The sequence below is a fragment of the Nicrophorus vespilloides genome, unplaced genomic scaffold (genome assembly GCF_001412225.1).
Source record: "Nicrophorus vespilloides isolate i.1.1-1 unplaced genomic scaffold, Nicve_v1.0, whole genome shotgun sequence".
NCBI lineage: Eukaryota > Metazoa > Arthropoda > Insecta > Coleoptera > Silphidae > Nicrophorus > Nicrophorus vespilloides.
In genome coordinates, this window is record NW_017097315.1 from 545 (window position 1) to 27,699 (window position 27,155).

Sequence of the window (27,155 nt, forward strand, 5' to 3'; positions counted from 1 at the left end):
ATGTTATTTGTGATTTTTGGAACGGATTAATCTCGTTAAGCGAGGTTCCACTATATTGAATTATTTCTTACACGTGTCAAGTTTTAATATGATTTCCAATTATTAAAAACCTTGCTCTGAATTCTATTAATTATCATCAACTTCATGACACATAAAATTATTCGAATTTAAATATTCTATTATGTAAAAATGCATATAATTTTAAGTACTAGTTTTGCATTATTCATATTATTAATTGCATTTTTTAATTACGTTTAGATGCATTTAAAAAATGTGTGGATCATTTTGGAAATTTGGATATTGTAGTGAACAACGCCGGAATTCTTGGAAATATCGAGATGGTCATCAAAATAAATTTGGTCTGTATTGAATGTAAATGAATTATAATGTTTGATAATTAATACAATTTAATTATTATTTCAATAATTTGATTGTATTTCAACTATTTACATTTTCAGCTGGCAACAATCCAAATATCAAATTATGCTTTCTTCGATTTCCTTCCGAAGCATAGGAAGGGCAAGGAGGGTGTCATAATTAATATAGCTTCGATTGCTGGTTTGTATCCATTCCATATGTTTCCCGATTATTCAGCATCCAAACACGGAGTGGTTGCGTACACTCAAGCTTTAGGAGCTAATGCTCATTACCAGCACACCCAAGTGAAGGTCATGGCTCTCTGTCCAGGAGGAACGGATACCGAAATTTGGACAGGTATGCAGGAATACTACAAACAGTTTATCAACGATATTGAGTTCACCTATCAACCGTAAATAAAACCGTACGAAGATTCGATGACGAATAGTTGATGATTTAATAATCTTTCAGAGTTGAAATCATAGGCGAGAGTTTCATCAAGGTTTTGAAAGAGGGAAACAATGGTTCCATTTGGATTATCAAGAACAGTGAACCTGTCTTCGAATTTGACTACAAATCAGAAACATTGCCGATTATAACAAAACAAATCTTTTAAAAAATATATACGAGCAAAATATTTCATTGGTTTGTGATTTAATTTGTGTTAGTATAAATAAATATAATAAAAGGAAAGTTAAATTTCCTCGTACGGCGGACATATCTGCCCCTATCTTATGCAAAATGTCATGCAAGGGCACTGTGACGGCGTATTTTCACCTCTAAATAATAAATTTAAAAAAATCTACAACATAACATGTAGAGCAATAAAAAACATTCTATTCTGTTAATTAAGTTATTTATGTTCTTAATTTTTATTGGCCCTAATTTGGTCCAAAAGACTAAAAACCCAAGTAATTTTTCTACCAAAGTTATTATTATTATTTATAAATTAGAATAAATAGGGCTGAAAGATGGTTAATATCAAAGAGATATTCAGTTGATTATTTTGATTTATGATATTTATATTATTGCATTGAGTTTTTTTTTAAATTTTGTATTTCTATTATTTGGTGTTTCTTTAGTGCTTTATTGTTTGTGGTTTATTCTGGTAAACCATCGCCGCACAAAGAAATCAAGTACCGTTAAATCGGAAGAACGGGGAGGAAAAGCGAAATATGATTTTTTCAAATTAATCGCCGAAGTTATTGGCATATGCCTTAGTCTGAATTCCGTTTTAACAAGTTGTACGTCGACGAGCAGACACAAATGGATCATCGTTGACACTCTGTTGTACATCCACAACAGCTCCTTCATTGCAAACAGTATTTTTCACATATATTGGGTTAGCCCTAGGGAGGTAGGTCCTGTAAATATGGGTTAATTTTACGCTGATTCGATTTGCGTCGTACTTGAAATCATTCAAATACAAATCATGAAAAAAGTCAATAAAAAAATCTGTGAACAAATATGAATGCACCAAAAAAATATGAAAATACAATTTGGTAATTACAAAAATAAACTGTTTTTTTTTGTAAACAATTAAATCAGGCATTATGTTACATTTAAATAAACGTATTTTATAGCCTTTATTTAGTATAATACTGCTTCCTTATGGCGCATATATTTTACATTATGTACAACAACTGTTTATGTTATTAGCAATAATTGTTTTTATAAAATGAGATCATGTCATATAAATAGAATATAATCAAATTTAATATCACTTGTTTATTCGTTAATTAAATTAATATTTGTATTTTTTTAATTTATAACGTTAATTGATGAGTAAAAAAATCTATATTATTTAATGTATATAAGTTAATACTAATCACAAGCAAACAAATTTGTATTCTGCAAGGTTTGATCCATAATATAGATATTTTTATCTAAACTTTCATGTTTTAAAATTAAATTTTTAAAAATTGAGAAAAGAAATTAGAAAAATTACCATTACCATTACCAAAAGTATATGTATTTTTTTATGTGCATCATAGCATGACATGACCCTGCATAAAATTTATTATTTTTACTCAAAAAATGCGTTATTTGAATAATCACAATGATTAATCTATTTTCTTTTCTGGACAAAGAATATTGTCTATAAATATAATAGTTTGTCCTTCAAGTTTGGCGATTGTTTTATGCAAGATCATTATTATATGTATTAAACTCATTTAATATTCCTATCCTATGCATTATACACAAATGTAATGTATAAAACAAACATTATGCATTAAGCAAAATAAATTAAGGCAGACGATTCGCTTTAAATAGATTGCAACAATTCAAGTTCAGCACAGTTCTGCTATGATGTTCGAAGTAGAAGGTACAGTAGCGATTGTAACAGGCGCGCTCGGCGGGATTGGAAGAGTCCTTGTCAGATCGTTGCTCGCAAACAAAGCCAAAGTTAGTTGAATTGGAGCAGAAAATTGGGCAAATTAATAATTTAAAATTTCTTTTTTTAGGGTGTTGCATTATTAGATATTAGCGATGCACAGGCTGAGAAATTTCAGGCTTCTCTGGAAAAGGAATTCGGTCCTAACAAGACGCTCTTCTTGAAAGTAGATGTAACAGATTTCGAAAAAGTCAAAGGTAAGTAACATTAAATCATTATTTTTGATAAAAAAAAACTTAAAATATCAAATAATAGTAATAAAAACTATTGATATATAAAAAAACTATTTTATAAAAATTTGAAACAAACAAAAAAAAAGTCTATTTTCATGCAAATTTTGTAACCAATTTTGCTAGTTGTAAAGTCAATACATTACATCATTATTATCTTTCCAAAAATAAACTTAATTATACATTAACATTAAAATATTAAATAATAAAGTTCAAATTTTATTGAAAAACAAATCAATAAAATTATTTGAATAAAATTTTAATATGTTAATATCAACATAATTCTTAATAAATCTTTAAATCAGAATATTTTAGATGTTAATCATTTTATATTATTCCTATGAAAAATAGATATAATTATTCGATTTTCAATACAAGAAATATATATTTCGTTGATGTAGAAAGTTTAAACATTCAACAGAAATTTAATACAATATTAACTATTAAAAAAATATATTATATATTTTCAAGTATTTAAGAAATTTTAAAGCATATTAAATAATAATAAATGATTGGCGTATTTAATTAAAATAAATGATAAAATCAACAATTCTATATACATAAATATACAGCAATACCTCGCATAGTGCGAGTAAGCCGCCAACATAACGGACTGTTTGAAACTGGACTAAACGAGAAACGAATGCGTAAAAAAAATAGATTTAACTATGAAAATAAAAAAGAAATTTATAAACCGGACTATAGTGAATCCGCACCAATCGAAACCGCACTTTGCGGGGAATGTTTGTACTTATTAAGTGTTTGAAACTGAGCTAATTGAAAAACGAATCTGTAAAAAAAGAGATTTAACTGTGAAAATAAAAATGATCATCTACGTAAAAAAGAATTAGAATGTATCTTTATTTAGCTCAATTAAAATTTAGTTTGTTTTAAAATTTATAAACCGGACTATAGTGAATGCGCACCAATCAAAACCGCAATAAGCGAAGAATTATTCAGTTTTCTTTCAACATACCGGACTGTTTGAAACTAGACTAATTGAGAAACGAATCCTTAAAAAAGAGATTTAATTGTGAAAATAAAAAAAGATCATCTACGTAAAAAAAAATAAAATGTATCTTTATTTATCTCAATTAAAATTTAGTTTGTTTTGAAATTTATAAACCGCAATATAGTGAATCCAGTCGATCCTCGCACAAATTTATTGTACTTATGAAGTTTTCTTTCATTATTAAACTGTTATTGATTATATCAATCTATAATTTTTAACTTTTAATAATTTTCTTATTCCAAATTATCAAATATATACTTTAAAGTGATATTTCATGGAATAGTTTTATCATATAAAAACGTGCATTTCCAACTATTAAACACGAAATTTAAATTTACTATTGTCAAGAAAAAACATATATAAAACATTTTCCAAAATTAATAAATATTTACTTTAAATGACGATAAACTCTACCTGTGCCATTTCATGGAATAGTTTTGTTATTTTGAAAAAACTTACAGTTCACACTATTAAACACTCAAATTAAGTTTACATTAATTATTGAACTAATTTATATATCATAAATTGCAATAATTGTCAATATGTTAAATTTTACTCATTGTCAACACAAATTATTTTTAATTTTTAATGATTTATTATGCAAATTTAATACTTACTCATTAAATGATATAATTTATTTGTTATTAACTATGAACGTAATTTCACACAACATTTATTTATTCTATTAGATGCATTTCAAAAGACTGTGGATCATTTCGGAAATCTGGATATTGTAGTGAACAACGCCGGAATTGCTGGCAATATCGAGTTGGTCATCAAAATAAATCTGGTTTGCATTGATTGCATATAAATTATGTATGATTAATAAATCAAATATTTCAGCTGGCGACAATTCAAATATCTAATTTTGCTTTCTTCGATTTCCTTCCAAAGCATAGGCAGGGCAAAGAGGGTGTCATAATTAATATAGCTTCGGTTGCTGGCCTGTTTCCATACCATATGCTTCCCTATTATTCTGCATCAAAGCACGGAGTGGTAGCATACACTCAAGCTATGGGAACGATGGCTCATTATCAGCATACCCAAGTGAAGATCATGGCTATTTGTCCAGGAGCAACGGATACCGAAATTTGGAAAAATTTGCAGGAATACTACAGACAATTTATTAATGATATGGAATTGATCTATCAATCGTGAGCAAACCCAAAATGGATGTAATATGATGATGATTTAATTATTTTTCAGTGCTGAAATCCTGGGCGATAGTTTGATCAAGGTTTTGAAAGAGGGAAATAATGGTTCTGTTTGGGTTAGCAAGAATAGTGAACCGGCCTTCGAGTTCGACTACAAATCAGAAACAATGCCCATATTGTTGAAACATGTCAAATAATAAAACATTTATATATTTTGTGATAAATTGAAAATACATTCCAAAATAAAGAGTATACAAAATTTTTCTTGTCTCTTGTTGTTCGCTTTGTTTTTGTACGTATTTAGTTCCTCGATTAATCCAGTTTCAAAGAATCCGGATTAGTTATTATGCAAGATATTGCTACTGTACTGTACTCTTATTATTTTTATTTATAAATTATACATTCGATTACATAATTCAAAATGAACCAAATTATCAAAACGTTTGGTTATGTACTATTTTTTTAGAATTTATTTTTATTTTTTTGTATTAAAATTTAATTTCTTTTGAAATTTTCTAATCGAGGTATTGCTGTCTATATTAATTTGTTAAATTTGTACATATTTGTTGTACATAAAATAATAAATTATAGCTACAGAAAATGTTTATTGACTGATAAAATTCATATGTAAAATAAAAAAAAATATCGTTAACATAATTAGGGATTTACTCGACAGATGTAACACGTAAATTTGTAAACAAGCAGTAAGACTTCGGTACATTTTTTTTTGTTAGATTAATTATAGGTTTCAAATCTGTTAAGTGAGACGGAATGCCGTTTTGATTTATTATATCAATATGTCGTTGGGGTATATTAAGGAACCCTTTGAATGGTCAAGCATTCAATTATGATCGTCTCACCCCTACGTCCTGTCAATGCAGCGGTAGTAGCTCACTTCCTGATGTAGTTGCAAATCAGGGCACACGATCGGATCGTATCGTATCCACTTACTCGCGTAAACACGTCCGGCCTAAATGGAATCGCATTATAGCATCCCCCGCGTGCAGAGGGGGTGCACAATTATCCTGGGAGGTGGATCGTTTGCAACGTTCGGATTGGCCAGTCTTGATAGTACCGCCCAGTTTGGATGGCCGAAAGACCGCCCCTACTGAAAATTAGCACGCGCCACGCACACAAAGAGGGAGAGTTTACAATTCGCATTTAGGCACAATGCTTACTGCTTCCCCATCGGCCGCACGATGACCACAAATCCACAGAAGATTACTCAACCCTCGTCGCCGCGCGACTTCTTCCAGCGACTCTACGGTCACCTGGAGACCAAAGGGCAGGAACCCCGCGAATCCACCAAAAGTAGTGAACATCTTGTTGCTAACAACAATAATAACATCATCGCTCCGGTACCAGTATTGGCCAGTCCTCTTCAATTCCTCATTCCAAACGCGGCCGATGCTCATCTTAGTGCTGCAGCTGCTGCTGGATTATCTGCATTTTGTAAGTCAACCACAATATTTACTTAATCTATTATATTAAAAATATATATGAACTAGTCATCCTTTTAGTAGCTCCACTCCATAGATTATTATATTATATTGATAATTCTACAATTATTACGATAAATTTGTTTTAGAAATCATTACATAATGAAATTTCATAATAAACACAAAACGATTATCTTTAATTACCCCAAAATAACTTGTTTTTGCCTTAATACTCAGAAATTTTGATTGATTAATTGATTTGATTTGACCCAATTAACGTACAAATATTCGTACGAACGTACAATGATGACCAGTCGTCTATTATATAGGATTTATATTCATATCAGTTTGACGTGCAGATATCGTTGTTATTTCAATAGTTTACAAGAAATATTTTAAATTATAAAATGTAAAATAAAATTTCCTATAGAAATAATTACATAATGAAATTACATCATAAAAAAAACAAACGATTATTTCCAATAAACTATTTATTAATTAAACCAAAATAACTTCTTTTTGCCTTCAGACTCAATAATTTTGATTGATTAATGAAAATTGTCTTAAAAAAAAGTATTTGGAAATTATGAAGTAGAAATATTCGCTGTAATAGTGCAATCAAAAAAATGAGAGTTATTGCGTAGATAATAGTTTTGTTAATGCGTATAGTATTAGTTTTGGCCCGCACCGAATTAACATACAAATATCCGTACGAACGTACAATGATGAAAGTGCATAGACTGGTGAATACTACGAGTATACAAATACAACTTTTTTTGTCCGTTAAATTGTGCAAAACTCATATATCTTAACTGTTTATTAGACTATTATTTGTGGCTCGGACCGAATTAACGTACAAATATCCGTACGAAAGTACAATGATGTAAGTTGTAAACTCGTGAATACTACGAGTAGATAAATATAACTGTCCGACTCCAACAATTTTTTATGAGTAGTAAAAGAAATATAAGGGCTGATGCAAACTATGCAAAACTCACATAACAAGCTTCAAAAACATTCGTCGATAGTTGTTTTTAATATTTTTAATATCTATGCTCATTCACGATAAGTGCCATTTAATGAGGGTTATTCTTCTATAATTTCTCCGCAGGCAGAATATATCTTAATTATTGCTTTAGTGGCATTTTTGGCTTTCCAGTAAAATAAAAGTATCAAAGTCTAAAGTGCACATTATTTTCTTTCATCTTTATAAGGGTACTAAACTTATACAAATCCGAACTAAACTTTTATCTAAAGACGGTTGAAATATCACCTTTCACAATATATACACAAATTAATTGTGATATATTTAGGCATCGATAATTTTACTTAGCTTAACTTAACGGAAATATCTGTAAGAACGTACAGTGATTGACAGTTGTACAATTTCTGTTCAAATCATTAATTTACTCGTTTCTTTCCTATTCATTATGAATAATATGTTTTGCATTATTATATTAAGAATCATTTTAAATCATAATTTTAATTATTTTTTTTAATATAACTAATAATAATAACATTTATTACATTAATAAAATACAAAATAAAACCCTAATATAATAATAAAAATAAAATTTAAATTAGATATTATTAATTGCTATTGTATATTATATTATTACAAACATTCATGAAATAATTCAATTTTAACAATGTACATATTTACATACAATTATTATTTGAGTATTCATATTGAAATGCAATAGATTTCAATAAATTCGATTCGATGCTTCAAGCGTGAACAAATTGAATAACATTAAACCATTCAGTATTAACTCTATACAACTCTATACAATACAATATTAATATTAAACTCTATACAATATTAATACAGTTTATTATTTAAATGGTAAAATGGGAGCATATTGATTTTGAATTAATTCCGTTAAACAGTTTATTACGAATTTCGTATTAATTTCACATCAATAACATTTTGAAATTATTCTATTTATTAATTTAACAAAATAAAATTATATTATATTTAAATTTCATACATCATGCATGTTTTTTCATAAATTTTTTTTGAGTAACTATTATAATAATTATTATGTTTATTATTATTAAAAACATGTAATTTATATTTAGTAATTTTTATATAATTATACAATACAATCAAATAACTTGTCAATTGATTGTATTCTACTTGATTTATTTTAGTAGTATTTGAAATTTGTAGCTATGAAATTTTATATATATTTTGTTAGGGTTAAAGTACAAAATCGGTAAATATACACATTTACCATTTTGGTTGATTTATTACAACAAGGAGTGCTATAAAGGCACTTTGAATTGCACAGAACTTTAGTAAAATAAGTTGAACTCACATTTACCAACAAAGCTGGTAAACGTGTACATATACCGGTAAATATATAGATTTACGGAACTACGTACTTTTACCGTAACATATACACAGTTTAAGGTAATACTATGAAATCAAGTTATACAACAAAAACTGGTAATTTATCATTTAATTATCTTTTGTAAATCTGCACTTAAACATACAAGAATAAGTAAAGAATAGGTCTGGAAACAAATTGTTTGTATTCTTTACTATTCTTATCTTATAAAAAAATTGATATAACTTGTCATTTTAAAATACTACAGAAATTGTAAATAAATTACAGAAGATGCAATTTAATTAAGTTAATTATTTCATACTCGATGGGAGAATCATACAAGTTGCTCTACGTTTATAAAAACCAAATACTGTTAAAAGAAGCTAAAAATACATTGAAAAATATAATTATAGTAATGTATATGTAATGTATAGTTTCAAGAATTAGGTTAAAACAAAAACGATTTTAAATAAATATTTTTCAATAAATTTTACATCAATTTCATTATTCCGTCGTATTGTGAATCATTATTTGATGCTTTGCTTGACTAAATCGTAGCCAAACGATTAATTAAAAACAATAATTTGCTATAAGCGAAACATAAATTTATAACATAATATGGATGTAATACATGTAATTTGAACTCTCCAATCTTTTATATCTTGTGAAATTGCTGATCGATAAACAACTTGATGAATTGAGGTTTTAACAGAGTTTAGACTGTACTTTTAATGATTCAATGAAGGCTCTTAAAATCGTTAGACTAAATCTATGGAATTCCAAAAAAAAATTACTAAAATCTTTCTATATAAAATAAAGTATATAGTTATATATTATTATAATATAAAAGTTTAATGATAATAACTATAAAGTTGTTAAATAAAAATTACTTTAATTTTACTTAAATTGAAATGATGTGCTATAAAAATGTAAATACAGCCATCTCTCGCATAATGTTGCTTGGATTAGCATTAGGGTTAAACCGGTTTTCGAATTTTTACAAAAATAAAATAAGTAGGAAGGATTTTTACAACGAATTTTCTTTTTATTACAGACATACAAAATTAAAAACTAAATCAATATAAAATCTCAGAAAACAAAACTTAAAAAATTCTACAACATTACATAAAAATCAAGAACATTAAATGACTAATTTCTCAGAAAATATGATTTTAAAAGGAAATAATGTTTACAGATCAATTGTTCAAACAGATCCTTGTTGTCCATAAAAAAAATCCAGAAATTGAATAAACTTTCACTTGTTACTGAAAGCTCAATGAATAAACGTAATGGTCCTCAAATTATATGGAGTATTTTTAATGAAATAATTAATCTTTGTATTAAAAGTCTAATCTCAAAACCCGTTTTTTTTTTGTTGCATAAATCAGGTTATTATATAAATTTCTTAAAAAAGCAAACCCCTGTTTAGCACGGATTCAGTACAGTTTGAAAATTTCAAAACTAACTATATTTTAATTGAAAAATTCTAAAAAAAAATACTACAAACATTACTTTTAGAGTTAATTGATTTGTTGATGTTGTTACTTTTTTCGTATATACACTTATCTCCTTTTGTGTGGTTTAAAAGTCCTCGATTAGTCCGGTTTAAAACAGTCCAGAACATTGACGGAACCTATTACCCAGACTATACGAGGTATTGCTGTAATTAGATATTGAATGTATTATCTAATAAAAAAAAAATGATGGTTTATTGAGATATTTACACATTACGATAAATTTGTAATTAGGACTTTATTCATTAATTTAATTACGAGGGTTGCATCATAATTAATTATCGAAAATATCACACCTTTCCTGCATCCCATGAGTTGAATTCTGTATTAAAAGGGAACCAACATCTGTTACCGGTTTCTGTTAATTTAGATTTTTTTTTGGATATAAAAATGTTCGCTTTGTCTTTTTGATTTTCAATGAACGTTGCATTGTTGAATAAGTTTGATTGGACTTTTTGGGGCAAAATCGCAAAATTCTCTTCCGCTCGTACGTCTCCTTACCCGATCCGCCCCATCCTCTCTAATCGGCTTGTTATTAAATAATAGTTTTAAACATGCTTCGCGTTTATTTGTATCCGAGCGGCGGTTTTAATGCGATTCCACGGATTTGCACCGACGCCACAACAATATCCATTTTTCGTCCAAGCAAAAGCCCTCTCGCGGATTATCCAAACCCAATCCTCCGCCAACAAATATCATCCATAAACAAATAAGAAACTTTCGAATAAAAACAAAAATCGTTTGTTTCCATTTCCGTGTCTTCATTTTGTAGCATATTTTTGTTTTGTCTTCTACTAACATTTGGGATGCGGTTAATTTACACTCAAGTGGGTATTTTGGCTTCGAGAGAGAGAGTAATAGCACTTGATGCGGTGCAAGAGGTAGTGTGGTGTGGGGGAAATAGGGGAGGTGGAGTAAGTCCATCACAATATGAAATGTAAAATATTATTATGATGAGATTACAACGGCACAGTTGAACAATTCCAAATACGCAGCGCCATCAAGTTTGTCGGAGAGAGGATCCGCTTGGTGGGGGTGTGACAAAGCCATGTGTTTTGCTCTTCCTCCACCGCCCTTCTCCGTCCCCCATCAACCCCCGCACTGCTGCCGCCCTCCCACACGATAACCACCGCCGCCTAAACACGCAAATTTACATAGCGACAATTGTAATTGGACTAACTAATGGACATTACTTGCATCTCGATGGGCGCCAAATCTAATTTACCGCGCTTGTGTGCAATTCGACAATAATTATTGCGATCATCATTGTTCACACGTTTCGCCTAATCATTGGGTAATATATTTTGCATTAAAAGATTTACATCATCGTGATTTTGTCAACAATAACAGTATATCATAATTTAATGACATAATACAGTTAACACTTACTTAAAGTATTAAATATATAAAGATCAATAAAAACCTTTTTTAGTTTGTTATGTTTTTTAATACGTACATTATTATATATTGTATTTCCTAATTTCTATTGACATGAGACTGACGTGCAGTCTTGTTTTACTAAATGATTGAATAATATAACAAAATTTACCTCAGCAAATAACAAAATGTTATTAATAAATGTCAAAATGTAGTCAGCATTTAGTTAAAGTCTTAAATATTTAAAAATCAATACATTACGTATGTTTGTTTATACGTACATTATTATATATTTCCACCTGACCGAATTTACGTGCAATTATCCGAACGAACGTACAATGATGGTACAATTTCTATTCTAATCAAATTTAGGTGCAGACATCTTTGTTCTATACGTTTTAACAAATGATTGAATAATATATTTTGCATTTATCTATCCGCATTATCGTGATTTTATAAAGATTTATTAAATGTAAATTATAAATTACAAATTTACGTCAACAAATAACAATGTCAAATATCAAAATACATTCAGTCTTTACTTAAAGTCTTAAATATTTAATGATCAATACATATCTTATGTTTGTTTATTTGTACATTAATATATATTTACACCATATTAACGTATAATTATTTTTTTTTAAATCTCACTTATTTATAGTTAACAATCAGCATCATCGTGATTTTATAAAGAATAATTTTATGCAAATTCTAAAATTCAAATTTACGTCAGCAAATGACAATGTGTTATAATTAAATGTCAAATTCAGTCAGCCTTTACTTAAATATTTAAAGATCAATACATTTCCTTTATTATATATTTTTACCTAACCGAATTAACGTACAATTATCCGTACAAACGTACAATAATGTTACAATTTCTTTTAAAATCATATTGAAGTACTGACAACATTGATCAAAACATTTTAGCAAATTATTGTATAATATATTTTGCATTTACAAATTCGCATCATCGTGATTTAATAAAAAAATCATTTAACGTAAATGCCAACTTGCAAATGTATACAAATAATAAAATGTCATAATACACTTTGCATTTACTTAAAATTTAAAATATTAACTATAACAATGCATCTTTTTTACATCTAATTCGATCTAATCGAATTAACGTACACACTTCAGCACGAACATACAATGATAACCAGTCGTTTAATGTAAAGCAATGCCTCGGATAGTGCGGCTTTAAACAGTCCGGTTTGAAAATCTCATATTGTGTCGAATTTACGTACGAAAGTACAATGATGACAAGTCGTCTACTGTACAGCACTGTTTATCAACCCGCTTTGAAAATTTTAATTACCAAAATAAGAATTAATTATTAAAATTAGTACATATTTTTTTTTTATATATATAAAATATACATTAAAATCTCATTGTGTGCAATTTATTTTTATACAGTTGTAAACAGTCCGAGATATTGACGAAAACGATTATCCGCACTATACGAGATATTTATATATACAGTGGTGCCTCGCATAACGAACGCCTCGCACAGCGAACGCTGCACACAACGAACTTCCTTTTCGTTCATTTCACGATTCATACAACGAACTTCGCTTCACACAACGAATCGCTTCACACAACGAAGTCGCCCACTTCACACGATCACTGCCGATTTATTGCATCCTTCCGCGCAGGCAGTCGTTAGTCACTGAGCAGTAACTTAACTTACGCACGTGTCGCAGCAATCGTTCATCATTACAACGAAGTCGTAAAATGTGTATTTTTTTCATTATGTTTTTAGATGTATCTAAATAAAAATAATAACAAAAAATTTATCTTTTTTTTATGTCATCTTACCATATTTTATGCTACAGAACGAATTATTTTTTTTAACATGTATTGTTATGGGAAAACGCGTTTCACATAACGAACTTTTCGCATAACGAACTTGCTCCTGGAACGAACTAAGTTCGTTGTGTGAGGCACCACTGTATCTGTTCAAATCAGTAATTTTCTAAACTTTTAATTTCTCAATGATCCAAATTAAGTTCATTACTGTTATTATATGAAATAAGTGTATAATATTACTCAAAATGTTTAACTTATGAATATTATCACATACGTTTATCCTCTCATTTTTCTTACTAAGTAGATTGTAACCAAAATATTTATAAATAAATTATATAAGTTTTATATAAATAAGTTTAAATAAATAATAATTAATCAACTAAAATAATTACTTAATGATGAGATTATGTATATCATTAAATTTCGATTACGCATTCCGTCGAATATGAAACAGTTTGAAATTGATTTCGCGTCGCGTATATTAAGCATATGGAATAAGTTCAGAAGATTATAAATGGATGAAAGCTCCGAACAACTTGCGATGAAGCCTAATGAACGAAATTATGATTCATATTAATATTTCCAATTGGACGGTAGCACAGGAAATTGGGAATTATGGTTGATTCGTCACGGGGGTAGGTGTTCAGCAGCTTCGTCGATTTAGATGATCATCATCATCATCACCATAACCGGAGGGTTGTGCGGCATCGGTCGTGTGAAATAGTCCGGATGGAACGGTCGGTCCTCCGTCACAGCCACATGTTCAGATTGACGGAAACAAGGAGAAGCCCTGATTGTAACACCAGATGACGCACCTATTTTATTTCGGACACGCTCAATTACGCTCTCCGCTTTCATTAGCCTGTTTTTTTTCTTCATATTTTTCTTTTCTGTTGTTCATGGTAACCCTTCTTGATCTTTAAAACCGTATGATCCTCAGTGGCTCGTCGAAGGCGGAAGGAAGGAAGACCTCGAAGGCAGAGAACTACCTTCAGCAGCGAGCAGACTCTGCATCTGGAGATCGAGTACCAAAGATCCGAGTACATAAGCAGAGGTCGCAGGTGCGAGTTGGCCGAATCCCTGCAGCTATCCGAGACACAGATCAAGATCTGGTTTCAGAATCGGAGAGCCAAAGACAAGAGGATAGAGAAGGCACAACTTGATCATCAATACAGGTAAAATGCAACAATACTATTAATTAAAATTGATCTATCTTGTGTACAACAGTTTTTATTTTGATGGATTGATGGTTTTAATTAATTGTGTCCACCCTTAAGATTATAATTGTTTATTGAACCTCTAAAAAATTGTTCAGAAATTTACATTTTATTAAGTATTTTATATAATAAAAGTTAAATAGGACTCATAAGTTATTTACTAATCATATAATAGTTGAAATATATTAAATTTTTACATAAAATATCGAAGTTTTTTATATCCGGTCTCATTGATAGAGAAGTTGGTATATTCAGTATGAATTAGGGTTTATATAAAAACCAACGGTTTTGGAATCTACAATTTTCTTCAAAATTTTCACAAAAAATAGTGACAAAGTATTTTTACAAACGTATTTTCTTCTTTAATTAAAAAGAATTGTAGACATCAAATCAAATTTTCAGAAATAGAAAAAACTATTTCTTGTTACCAAACGGAGTTTAATCATCTTTATAGCATTACATAATGATTCTAAATTATTACTTCTTTTCTTTGTACCCTCTAATACTAAAATCTCCTGTTTAGTGTCTTCGGGCAGGATATAATCACATCTTCAGGTTACAAGCTATGGCTTGTTTTTCTTCTTCAATGCTTTTTTCATTTTTTTTATATTTAACTTAATCTTTATTAATGTACAAAGTAATACAAATAGGTGGCTTGTTGTTGTGGGATGGCGTATATGTAAGATGTCCATCCATCTTCATGTCCAATAAAATTATGTTTTATTTCGAGTTACGAGAGATTACGCGGAATATAGTTTGAATACCACTGGTATACTACAATTACTTTAATGTCGCAATTGAGATATACAATTTACCGAGCTTTCAACACGAATGATTTGTGTACGGATCGCATGCGATGAGCAAATAACGATAATTTTAATGGCCCATCCGAAATGAATGTGTAATTGCGATAATTATCATTTAATTAATATGCTACCATTGTAATATTCGTGTTTTATCGCAGGAAGTTCCTGGGTGCTCTGCCCGGCACCCTGTGTCCAATCTGCATGGAAACCAGTTGCTACCACACTTCGTTCCTCTCTCAACCCTACCTGAGAGCGCCACCCCCGGTTAACGAAGAGACGCAAAAGAACGCACCTGAACCTCCGAGCAACCCCGACCAGAAGATTGCACCATGAATAATTATAATATACACTTAAGCACTTTCCGTAGACGCAATGTTTATATATATTTATAGCTAGTCAATGTTGAATTAATATCTTATTTAATATGTATTTAAAACTGTAAATAAATGCACTGAATTTGATGCGTTGAGAGCGAATTGATGTTGGGGGAGGAGGGTGTGTTTTTGCTTGGAATGGTTGTTGGGAGTTCATCTCGAACGAGAACGAGGAAGATCTTTAATATCGCCATCGAGCAGGAGGGGGATGGCTTTTGTATTTAGGAGATATATCTTACTGTTATATAAATATCGTGTCCAACAATCATTGAGGTAAGTGAAGCGTGCACAGATGGTGCACAAAAGGGCAGATTAGCGGAGCCCCCAGGTGGAAGTTCCCGCGATCGTTTAAATACTTGACCCCTCCAATTTGTACATGATCTCCTGTTTCTTTCTTTCCTTCCTTCCATCTCTTTCTCTCTCCTCTATTTGCCTTCTTTTCTGATTGCCAATAGATTCACAGACGATATTATTAGTGGTTTCATTTCCTCTCCCTCTGCAAAGATTTACATTTCCATCGTAAAGAATCAAAAATGAAAATACCAAGGAATTCAAGTTCTACTGATTAAACTATTCTTTGTCCTTTAATTTCAGTTTTAAAAAAAGTATTAGATTGCACTCATTTCAGGTTCCAAAAAAATATTATAACATTCAGAATGATAAATTTACAAATAAAAGAATAAAAAAACACTATATACAAGACACTATATGAAAACCCCGAGAAATAAAAATCACAAAAAGAGACCAGAGACAATAGACTAACAAATTTATATTTATTTTAATCAATTAAAATTTAGTTTGTTTTAAAATTTTCAAACTATAGTAAATCCACAATTATCGAAACCGCACTATGCGAAGTATTTCTTTAATTTTATAGTATGTAATAATTACAGTGGAACGCTTAACGAGCACCTCGCGCGCCTTCTACATCATTTTTAAAACTTGTGTACACATATTATGTGTATTTTTGAATATGTTTCATTATACGAGTAAAAATCGGGAAATTTCCAAGTTCCTCTGTATATTTTATTTCTTTTGTCATCAATTTGAACTGAGTTTTTCTGCCATCGTTTATATTCAAATTTTGTTAAATATCGAGAATTTTTGTCTAATTTTAATAAAAATAAATCTAATTAAATTAATTTTAAAATGAAATTTTTCATGTTATAATTTAAAAAAATATACGAGTTATGCTTCGGTTAATTGACATTAAATCCAATGATTATTGATAATTGATTCCATGTGATTTAATTAAGTTCATGATTTATTAAGTAAACTGATTTTGATAATTGGTTGTTACAAAACTAGAACATTAATACATTTATTTTGTAACAAAAACTTTTGAAGTTTGAACATTTTATAAATTAGTTGAGATGAATTATAATAACAAAATGTAATACTTTTAATAAAATTCTGAATATTTTTTTAATGTTTTTTATGTCGTATAATATTATTCACAATCTATTAATCAATGTGAACATTGAGTAAATTTAAGATAGCGGTAGACATGAAATGGATAATCTTTCCCGGTTGATAGTTACCATTATGATGATATGATTTTCATTTGTTTCTTGGCAATCGTCTTATAGGTGAACTTCAGTAGTATTGTCGTGTCCCAGGGATGGAATTCTGGACACAGTGAACTATTGTCTAGTGTTGTCGTTGTGGAGTCTCAGTTGTAGGAATTAAGTATGAGGTCCTTTCCAAGACAATGTAGATACTTTAAAAGATTGATTAAGACTTATTCTCATCTTAAGTTTTTATGAGACTATGATCATCATATTAAGGTTTTACTGAGATAAATTCTAAATACTTATTCTACTTACAAAGTTAATTCTTATTAATACGGGAGTGGGAGTGGGACTAAGAGACGCCGTAGATGACTCTAGTTCGGTAATACACTGTATTAATATAAACAATTATAATAATAATGGTTGGACACAACTGTATATTGATGCTTTGACTGTGAATCTTCTGCTATCCTTAACACTGTCATTGTCCATCGACTTGGCTGAATGTATATATGCTGGATATCATTCATTTAACTGTCCATCTGTGATGAACGATGACCCTATTGCTGCTAGCACCTTTGTAAGTAGAATAAGTATTTAGAATTAGTCTTAGTCAACCTACCAAAGTAACTACATTGTCCTGGAAAAGGACCTCAATTATTATAATAAAGTTATGTAAAACCAATTGAATTATTTAATTCCTACAACTGAGACTCCACAACGAGAACACCAGACAATATTCCACTGTGTCTAGAATTCCATCCCTGGGACACGACAAAAAATTACAAAAAATAGTAATTAATTTTGTTTGTTTTTGTTTCAGTATCAATTGCTATTGTTTGATTATTGATTTTTACGTAACTATGACTACTAAGTATGTTAGATATACAGGCATCCCCCGACTTACGAACAAAATTCTAAAAGCTTTAACTTGCTACAAGGAAATATATAGTGATTAACTGTACAAACAAAAATTGATAATTTCTTTAATAAAATATAATATTTTTGAAGATGTACTATCTGTTTTGTAGCATTTGTTTCTTTGTCGTTTTTTATTGAATAATTTTGATATCTACATTGAAAAGTATTTGTAAGTAAGTATTTTGTTTATTTTAATCTATTTTTTCAAATTTTTTTAGTCAGTAATACGGAATTTAACCCATATAAAAGTAAAATCCATGATACAGTGTGGTAAGATAAGTATATTTTGAAATTTTTAAAATTCCCCCCACTTACGAACAAATTCGACTTACGAACAACTAGTTTGTAATACTCGACTATTTTTATGTTTTTGATACAAATGTATTAGGTGCTTATTGAGATCATAGTAAATCATTAATTTTCTAAGGGATTAATTTATTAATTACATTATAACTATGGCAACTGAATTATCAATTTACGAATTTACATTTCACGAATTTTAATATATATTAAATTATTATTCAATGAGAAATGTAATTAAAATAACAATTATTTCTTGAGCTCCAACAACGTGGGAAGTTATGCAACTAAGCATACACTGTAGATGGTTTTTCTTTAATTTACATAAATGTTGATGTTAAGATAATTAGGTTGGTATTTATGTTGGTATGCTTGGAAATGGTTATAGATTCTAATCTTGATAGATCTCAGTATTTACATTTTTTTCTAACAGTATTTAAAGTATTAACTATCGAAAAAATAGTAGTTCGTGTAATTTTAACATTTATTAACAAGTTTCTTTAAAAACGTTAAAAATGGCTGAAGGAGAAGGATTTGAGCAGGTAAATTTAGTGTTTTTTTTTTATTTATTTTGAGTGCAATAACAATATAATTTCTTAGTTTGAAGATGATATGGAAAATGGAGATAACACGCTGCTCTGCAGTGTGGGTAGAAAAAGGCTGTTCAGCAAGGAGTTACGATGCATGATGTATGGCTTTGGGGATGATCAAAATCCTTACACAGAAAGTGTAGACATAATTGAAGATTTAGTTATTGAATTTATAACAGAAATGACACACAAGTAGGTCTCAAAACACTCATAGTTTGTAAGTAAAGTAATGTGTATTGATTTTACTAGAGCCATGGAAATTGGTAGAACAGGTCGAGTGCAAGTTGAGGATATAGTGTTTTTGGTTCGTAAAGATGCCAGAAAATATGCAAGGGTCAAAGATTTGCTTACAATGAATGAGGAGCTTAAGAAAGCCAGAAAGGCCTTCGATGAAGTTAAATATGCAGGTAATTTAGCAGCTAAATAGTGTGCCAGTGCATGCTTTGATTAGTACTTAATTCACTAGTTATACTGGATTTTTTTTTAAATATTTATATTGTATGATTTTATAGTATGTTGAGTAAAAATATTTTTTTATTGATTGTTTGATTTATATAATATATATATATAATTGCCTGGCTCCCTAATTTAGTGCAAACTAAATTATTCTAAGGTATGCAATTTTTTTATACAACTAATATTGCTTTGCATGATGTTCGCTATCACCTATTGTATTATATTCAACACATTTAACTGATACAAATTTATGATTCTAGGGAAGGAAGCAGTACAGAATTGAGATGTGGAGAAATTTAAGTAATGAAGAAGTTCCTTTAAGTTATTTAATAAATATATATATTTTTTTTACAATTTGTCAACTGCGTTTTTAGCAGATAATATAACGTCATTAACACCTATGCCATAATAGGATGAACCACACAAGGACAGTCTCAAGTTATTTTCTTTTATGTAGGCATTAATGTTTTCCAAATTCTCTGAATGTCCAACATTGTATTGTGGAATGCAGTCTTTCAAGACGTTCACTTTAAAAGCGTCTGGTACCTCTGTGATGTCTAGTATGTTCCTGATTTGATCAAGTGCTATTTCCAGAAATTTTTCCTCTTTGGTTTCTGCTGGGAAATGTTTATTAAACCAGTGACCACCCATCATGACGGTGATGGTTGTATTTTCGCCACTTGGGAAGCAACAGCTATCATAAATAACACCTAAAATAGGAAGATTTTCCTTGGGAGCTACCAGGAAACCGAATCCTTCTTGTTTCAGGAGTTTCTTGTTGAATTTTAAATTGACAACACCCACAGAGACAGTTTCAATATTTGATAATAATGCGCTTAGTTTGGGATGCTGTTTAGTCAACAATGGTGATAGTTTTTGAGCTGGTATAGTACTAAACAAATGATTTCCAATCAATCCATCTCCACTCTTAAATGTTAATCTGATTTTGTCATCAAAATCAATTCCTGTACATTCATTATGTACTATATTGTTACCATTTTCTAAAGCCTTTTGGTGCAGGGCTTTAGGTAACTCCTCCAAACCTTCCTTGAATGAGTATATACTCCACTTTTCATTAGTTGACTTTTCTAATAAGTCACTTTTAGGTAATTCTTCCTTTTTATCCTGCAATGTCTTCAGGAATCCTTTTGTAATACTCCCATATTTCTGTTCTTTAGCAAATAAAGGTTCCATCAAAAATTTAACACTGATTTCTTTGGCATTGCCTGCACATATACCACAGATCATGGGACTTATCAAGTAATCAGCCACCTCTGGACCAAACCTCCTATAAGTAAAGTTGTAAATAGATTCATCGCTGACTGCAATACTGGGCTGAAGTCCTTCAAATAAAAGACTAACAATCAATGGTCTGGAGAATGGTTTCTTCAATTGAAAGATGCTGCTAAGGGATGAGGGTAACATGTGTAACTCTCCATTAGCAAAAATCATTCTATTCTTTGCAGCAGAATGGTCCATTGTGATGGGTCTTATTCTTTCACTTAAATTCAGGTCCTCAATTAACTGCAGTGTATTGGCCCCAGGCAATCCTTTAGGTCTCAGAGTCCTTGGTCCTTGCTCAAATATTGTGCCATCAGGTAACTTCCTTGATTTGATCCAACCTCCAATGTGATCTGAAGCCTCTATGATTGTTAACAATTCTTTGGGACATTTTTTGGATAAGTAATATGCAGTGGACAGACCACTTATCCCACCTCCTAAGATCAATTTCATTGTATTTGAGTTTATTGATCACTTTCTTAATGCATGCCTACAATCACCTATAATGAAGTTGCATCTAAAACAAAAGTTGTGATTTGCTTGAACCAGTTCAGATGTATATTGTGTTGCCTGTAATTTTATGCTACAATCGAAAAAAATGATAATATTGTCTAATTTTGTATCTACTAACAAATATTGATTGATAGAATTATTACTGCTTTTATTGTTTGATTAGTTAGCAACATATTTTGTGTTTTTCTTTGAATTTATCATAATGTTTTCATATTGTAGATGGCGGTGGGTGTTTGTAATAAACAACACTACAGTTTTCTATGTTATTGTCTGTCTGGAAAATGCATAAATTTGCAAGACATGGGCGGGTGCATCGCTTTCTTGCAAAAAACGAATTTTTAATAAAACAATTGTTGGGTTCTGAGTTGCATGTAAATTGCGTGCGTATAAATAGCCGTGGCCCGAGCAATGCCAGAGGTAAGAAATCGTTGTAAGCATATGTCGTTTACGTGTTCATATTCTCATGTTGGCCTTTTAAAGAATAAAAGAGTGTGAGGGAGCTCAGAACAAGAGAAGAGTCCAGTGATGAACCAATCTATTTCGAGTTGCACCAGTCTCTTATTGGATACCGATATGCCAGAAGCAGAGTCATCAGGGACCATAGAGGTCAAACATAAGAAGTTCTCCACAGGTTCCCTGAGTGGTGCACCAGATGTGTCCCGGCCAAAGATGGTGACAGTGAAGCATCCAGAGTCAAATAAGCCAAAGCCAACTGTGAAGAAGAACAAGCCAGTCCATGCTGACCTGGATGTGATTAAAGAGTTCATAAGATGCAAGGAGGATGGTGTCAAGAGGTTGGACTTGAGCAAGTCCAATATAACATCAATACCAGCAACAGTGAGAGATTTAACACATTTATCTGAGCTCTATTTGTATGGTAATAAAATAGTATCACTTCCTTCTGAGATTGGCTGTTTAGTTAACTTGCATACACTTGGGCTGAGTGAGAACTCTCTGACTAGTTTACCAGACTCATTGGAAAGTCTGAGATTGCTTAGGTTGCTTGATTTGAGGCATAACAAATTGAATGATATACCTGATGTGATTTACAAGCTTAGCTTGACTACACTGTTTTTAAGGTTCAACAGAATCCGATATGTAGGTGACGAAATTAGAAGACTGACGTCCTTAACTATGCTCAGTTTACGCGAGAATAAAATCAAGGAGCTGCCGTCGGGTATTGGGAAATTAGTTAATTTAATAACTTTCGACGTGTCTCACAACCACTTGGAGCATTTACCTGACGAACTGGGTTTTTGTATTAACTTATCAACACTAGATTTGCAACACAATGAGTTACTTGATATCCCAGAAAGTATAGGACAGTTGCAGCAGTTGACCAGACTAGGTTTAAGGTATAACCGATTATCCACTGTTCCCTCCTCTCTAAGCAATTGCAAGAACATGGACGATTTTAATGTCGAGGGAAATGCGATTAACCTTTTACCCGAAGGATTGCTATCTAGTCTAGGTAATCTGAGGAGCATCACGTTGTCCAGAAATAATTTCACCAGTTACCCAACCGGCGGACCTTGCCAATTCGACAACGTCGATTCCATCAATCTGGAACACAACCAGATTTCGAAAATACCATACGGCATCTTCACCAGGGCGAAGAATCTGACGAAGCTGAACATGAAGGAGAATCAGTTGACAACGCTGCCGATCGATGTGTGCACTTGGGTCAATATGGTTGAACTCAATCTGGGCACGAATCAGCTGGCCAAACTACCGGATAACATTCAGTGTTTACAGAGCCTTGAGGTACTAGTCTTATCTAATAACCTTCTAAGGCGCATCCCTCCGATGATCGGCCACCTTAGGAAACTCAGGGTGCTAGATCTGGAAGAGAACAGGCTGGAGCAGCTGCCAAAAGAGATCGGCATGCTGAAAGAGCTGCAGCGATTGGTGCTGCAGTCAAATCAATTGAATTGCCTTCCTAGGGCGATAGGTCATCTGTCGAATTTGGTATACCTGAGTGTTGGAGAGAATAACCTCTCATTCGTGCCGGTTGAAATTGGAACGTTGGAGAACCTGGAGAGCATCTACCTAAACGATAATCCTTCCTTGCATAATTTGCCCTTTGAGTTGGCCCTATGCCGAAGTTTACAGATCATGAGCATCGAGAACTGCCCGCTAACCCAAATACCTTCAGAAATTGTGATCGGGGGACCCTCGATGGTCATACAATACCTGAAAATGCAAGGTCCCTATCGTGCCATGTGATTTAACTAACTGTCCAAACAAAAATGAAACTAGAAGCTGAGAACAGACGTGTGATTGTTAAAAGAAAGCAAAATATAATAATAACGAGATGAAAAAAAGATATATATATAGCGTGCATTAGCTGTTATTTTCTCGATTTCAATAAATTTCCCAATGTTTGCCATTTTTATATATAAATATATTTTAAATGAAGAAATCATTTATAATATCTAAAACCAACCGAAAGTATTTAATAAGAGTATATCAACGTGTTTCTGAAATGTATTATTATCAAAAGATAGAAAAAAAAGTTGGGAAACCAGTATTAATATACATATATTTTTTTAAATAGCAAAGACTGTGTTAATCGAACATCACAAGCGATCGGAGCAAGCATTGCGGAAATAGTTTATTCATTTGTTTGAACATTGTTTTTAAGCACTCTCTCTATATATATATACATACATAAAATCGTTTTATTTTTTAATGTTCTTTGTTTAAGTGCGCATAGAGAACCCCGAAAAAAAAAACAGTTATTTAATTATTTCGTTGAGTTTGAAATGTAATTTATAATCAAAAGTATATTGCAACGATTTGTTTATCTAGTCTGGAATTATGTAAAATGTGTTATTAAATTATGTATTGTGGGCGGTGAAGATTCTTTATTTGTTAATTGGTTTGAGGTTTTTATTCTTTTGTGTAATCGAGAAGGAGAACCGCTGTTTTTCGTTTTTGTTTCCTAGGATTAGCTGATAACTTGCTTCATTACTGGAGTGCATTTGTCTGTACTTTGTTATATATATATACATACACATATATAAATGAGTGGTGTTTCATTCTTGCAGAAGAGCATCTGTTTTTTTGTTTGTTTTTTGTATAGTAATGGCATGTTGTTTAGAAGAAACGTTGTTGAAACATTTACGGTTGATATAGGTGAAGCATTTTTCAAACAATTGTTAAAGTCGTCGCGACGGAGGATATGGGGGTGGCAGAAATATTAAATGTGCTAAATGTTATATTGTAATGATATTTATATAATATATACACGATGTAAAATTGTATAAGTATATTCGATGCTTTAGAGGAGAGATCTCGAGCGACTCTTGTGTACTTTCGATTTCGAGTTATTATACTTTGCGTTTACTTACTTACGTTCGATGTGCGTTTCCGTTTTCCTTCTATTACATTTGTGAAGTATATAAATATACTATATATTTTTAATGCCAGATTTATTACTGTGTATGCCATCTATGTGGTTCACTGTTACGAATAATAAAGTAATATGTATACATTTTAAAATCTGACTTAATCAATTATATATTCTCTCTCCTTTCTATCTTAAAAAATACTTTTACCAAGAACGAGGTTTGTATGTCATAAATTTATTTTTTTTATCATCAAGTAACATCATTTTACCCAGTATATATAACTTATTCATTCGTCGGTTTACAATTAACAATAATTTATTGCCAAATTTTGTTATCTCTAACTATATTTTTTTTAATTTGAATATTGTTATTTATTTTCTCTGTGGAGCACCTAACGCAGACAATACAAACATCTGCGGCACTCCACTCCGGAACACACAAAACAGGTAACGTATAACATTTGTCCACTTTAAACGTTTGTTTTCAGAAAAATGCAGACTTAGACGACAACGTTAAATAGAGCTACACCTAAATTGAAGAGGCTCCTTAAAAACATCAAAAATGAAGCAGTAAAACAGTACTTACTAAATCTGACGCAATAGATTATTCTTTGTGGAAAGCTCAAACAACCTCAGAATAGAATCCATCTTATATGCAAAGCTGATGGAAATTGGGGAAGAAATGTTTGCAGATAATTTTAGAATAATCTTCAAATCACTTCCAGCGCAAGTCTTAATGGAAGAAAACAAGGAAATTGAAGCTTATTTATCTTCTCCGTTTCAAATGTCCATGCCAATGAAACCAATAAGCCCAAAGTAAATTAGAACATATATTAGTAGTCAAATAAAGCTAAAGAAGACGCCATTCTATGACTTAATAAGGGGAAATTAAGCGTCAACTAAGCTGATACCAGATCATCAGATTGGCTTTCGTTGCAAAAACGGCACAATAGAACAAGTAAACAGAATAGTAAATACCATCTACCAAGACCTGCAAAGTAAAAGATACTACTCGGCTACCTTTTTAGACATATCGCAAGCATTTGACAAAGTTTGACATCTCGGACTACTATACAAAACAAAGAAGAACTTGCCATATAATTATTTTAAAATAATAAAATCATACCTCGATAATAGAATGTTTCAGGTAAAAATAGAAGTCGAATACACCGATTTATATCCAATAGAATCAGGGGTGTCGCAGGGAAGTGTTTTAGGACCACTGCTTTACCTTCTATACATAGCAGATATTCTTAAAGCTAGCAATACTACGATTGCAACATTCGCTGATGATACAGCAATCTTAGCACCAGATGAGATCCAGTAGTAACATCTGAATATCTACAGGAAAATAGAATAGCAATTAACGAAATGAAATCCGTGCATATCACATTCAGGATAAATAAAGACACCTGTTCAACTTTAAGACTTAATGGACACAATCTTCCCAAAGCAACAAAATCTATTGCTTAGTTTAGAAAATTCTACTGGCTTCTAGGGAAAAGGTCGGAATTTTCAGTGGAAATTAATTACTTATATACAAAATAATACTGAAACCAGTATGGACGTATGGTATCCAATTGTGGGGTGCGGCCAGTAAATTGAACATACAAAGGTTCCAATCTAAATGGCTAAAAAATATTATTAAGGTTCGTTAAAAATAAACAAAAACACGAATATCTTCATATAGATATGGTAGAGGATAAAGTACCAACATCTGGAGGATGATAGTCACTGGCTATTGGTCTACACGACAACATTGAAACAACAAACGGGCTGAAACTAGATTGATTATATAGATTTCAGTAATTATTAATGTTCAAAATCATCATAATGGTAACTATCCACCAGGATCTTAAATTTACTCAATGTTCACATTGATGAACAGATTGTGATTACGACATAATTTGTCTAGATTTTTTTGCTTCTACACCATTTTTCTATCAGCGATGTTTCTCCATTCTTTATTATGTTTGCATTTGAACCATCAATGTTCTACTGCATCCTCTCCGCAGTCGCAAAGAAACGTATCCGTTTGGCCTAATCTTTTTTTATGCACCTCAAATTTCCTATACTAAGTTGAACTGATGTGACAGTTCAACGCTTTCCATCTATTTAGAAATTAAAGGAATGAATTTGTTGTTCCCATTCTAACATTTATATAATTTTTAATTACTCTGCCAGAAAATTTCTTAATAATAATTTCAATTT

General features: G+C 30.9%; 6 protein-coding genes across 7 annotated transcripts; 5 read left to right on the plus strand and 1 right to left on the minus strand.

The window, feature by feature from the left end:
- Positions 1-282: 282 nt before the first annotated feature.
- Positions 283-1,172, plus strand: LOC108559747 (15-hydroxyprostaglandin dehydrogenase [NAD(+)]-like). Its single transcript, XM_017917093.1, has 3 exons — positions 283-359; positions 459-769; positions 829-1,172. Exons 1-3 carry the CDS (start codon positions 339-341, stop codon positions 971-973), a joined length of 477 nt encoding a protein of 158 aa, XP_017772582.1. The 5' UTR covers positions 283-338; the 3' UTR covers positions 974-1,172.
- A 1,459-nt stretch (positions 1,173-2,631) lies between these two features.
- On the plus strand, positions 2,632-5,397 carry LOC108559745 (15-hydroxyprostaglandin dehydrogenase [NAD(+)]-like). Its single transcript, XM_017917092.1, has 5 exons — positions 2,632-2,763; positions 2,823-2,949; positions 4,684-4,784; positions 4,838-5,148; positions 5,201-5,397. Exons 1-5 carry the CDS (start codon positions 2,665-2,667, stop codon positions 5,343-5,345), a joined length of 783 nt encoding a protein of 260 aa, XP_017772581.1. The 5' UTR covers positions 2,632-2,664; the 3' UTR covers positions 5,346-5,397.
- Positions 5,398-6,347: 950 nt separating this feature from the next.
- LOC108559739 (homeobox protein rough-like) lies at positions 6,348-15,979 on the plus strand. The gene is made up of 3 exons (XM_017917086.1): positions 6,348-6,600; positions 14,564-14,798; positions 15,805-15,979. Exons 1-3 carry the CDS (start codon positions 6,348-6,350, stop codon positions 15,977-15,979), a joined length of 663 nt encoding a protein of 220 aa, XP_017772575.1.
- A 3,156-nt stretch (positions 15,980-19,135) lies between these two features.
- Positions 19,136-20,232, plus strand: LOC108559767 (transcription initiation factor TFIID subunit 13). 2 transcript variants are annotated; one of them, XM_017917113.1, is made up of 5 exons: positions 19,136-19,294; positions 19,353-19,534; positions 19,592-19,749; positions 20,059-20,098; positions 20,173-20,232. In XM_017917113.1, exons 1-4 carry the CDS (start codon positions 19,268-19,270, stop codon positions 20,079-20,081), a joined length of 390 nt encoding a protein of 129 aa, XP_017772602.1. In that variant the 5' UTR covers positions 19,136-19,267; the 3' UTR covers positions 20,082-20,098; positions 20,173-20,232. The 2 variants fall into 2 exon arrangements, with proteins under 2 accessions (XP_017772602.1, XP_017772601.1); XM_017917112.1 differs by lacking the exon at positions 20,173-20,232 and having other exon boundaries at positions 19,137-19,294; positions 20,059-20,149.
- Positions 20,066-21,640, minus strand: LOC108559766 (protoporphyrinogen oxidase). Its single transcript, XM_017917111.1, has one exon. The coding sequence runs from the start codon at positions 21,530-21,532 to the stop codon at positions 20,147-20,149; it is 1,386 nt and encodes a 461-aa protein (XP_017772600.1). The 5' UTR covers positions 21,533-21,640; the 3' UTR covers positions 20,066-20,146.
- Positions 21,641-21,858: 218 nt separating this feature from the next.
- Positions 21,859-25,077, plus strand: LOC108559764 (leucine-rich repeat protein soc-2 homolog). Its single transcript, XM_017917110.1, has 2 exons — positions 21,859-22,009; positions 22,073-25,077. Exon 2 carries the CDS (start codon positions 22,118-22,120, stop codon positions 23,816-23,818), a length of 1,701 nt encoding a protein of 566 aa, XP_017772599.1. The 5' UTR covers positions 21,859-22,009; positions 22,073-22,117; the 3' UTR covers positions 23,819-25,077.
- The last annotated feature ends 2,078 nt before the right edge of the window (positions 25,078-27,155 follow it).

Bases quoted from the DNA above. Each gene is read 5' to 3' on its own strand.
- LOC108559747 (XM_017917093.1), top strand. From the start codon at position 339: ATGGTCATCAAAATAAATTTG. The intron at 360-458 runs GTCTGTATTGAA...TTACATTTTCAG, and splicing joins TGGTCATCAAAATAAATTTG to CTGGCAACAATCCAAATATC. The intron at 770-828 runs GTAAATAAAACC...ATAATCTTTCAG, and splicing joins ATTGAGTTCACCTATCAACC to AGTTGAAATCATAGGCGAGA.
- LOC108559745 (XM_017917092.1), top strand. From the start codon at position 2,665: ATGATGTTCGAAGTAGAAGGTACAGTAGCGATTGTAACAGGCGCGCTC. The intron at 4,785-4,837 runs GTTTGCATTGAT...CAAATATTTCAG, and splicing joins TGGTCATCAAAATAAATCTG to CTGGCGACAATTCAAATATC. The intron at 5,149-5,200 runs GTGAGCAAACCC...ATTATTTTTCAG, and splicing joins ATGGAATTGATCTATCAATC to TGCTGAAATCCTGGGCGATA.
- LOC108559739 (XM_017917086.1), top strand. From the start codon at position 6,348: ATGACCACAAATCCACAGAAGATTACTCAACCCTCGTCGCCGCGCGAC. The intron at 6,601-14,563 runs GTAAGTCAACCA...TATGATCCTCAG, and splicing joins TGCTGGATTATCTGCATTTT to TGGCTCGTCGAAGGCGGAAG. The intron at 14,799-15,804 runs GTAAAATGCAAC...GTTTTATCGCAG, and splicing joins CAACTTGATCATCAATACAG to GAAGTTCCTGGGTGCTCTGC.
- LOC108559767 (XM_017917113.1), top strand. From the start codon at position 19,268: ATGGCTGAAGGAGAAGGATTTGAGCAG. The intron at 19,535-19,591 runs GTAGGTCTCAAA...TGATTTTACTAG, and splicing joins ATAACAGAAATGACACACAA to AGCCATGGAAATTGGTAGAA. The intron at 19,750-20,058 runs GTAATTTAGCAG...TTATGATTCTAG, and splicing joins CGATGAAGTTAAATATGCAG to GGAAGGAAGCAGTACAGAAT.
- LOC108559766 (XM_017917111.1), bottom strand. From the start codon at position 21,532: ATGAAATTGATCTTAGGAGGTGGGATAAGTGGTCTGTCCACTGCATAT.
- LOC108559764 (XM_017917110.1), top strand. From the start codon at position 22,118: ATGAACCAATCTATTTCGAGTTGCACCAGTCTCTTATTGGATACCGAT.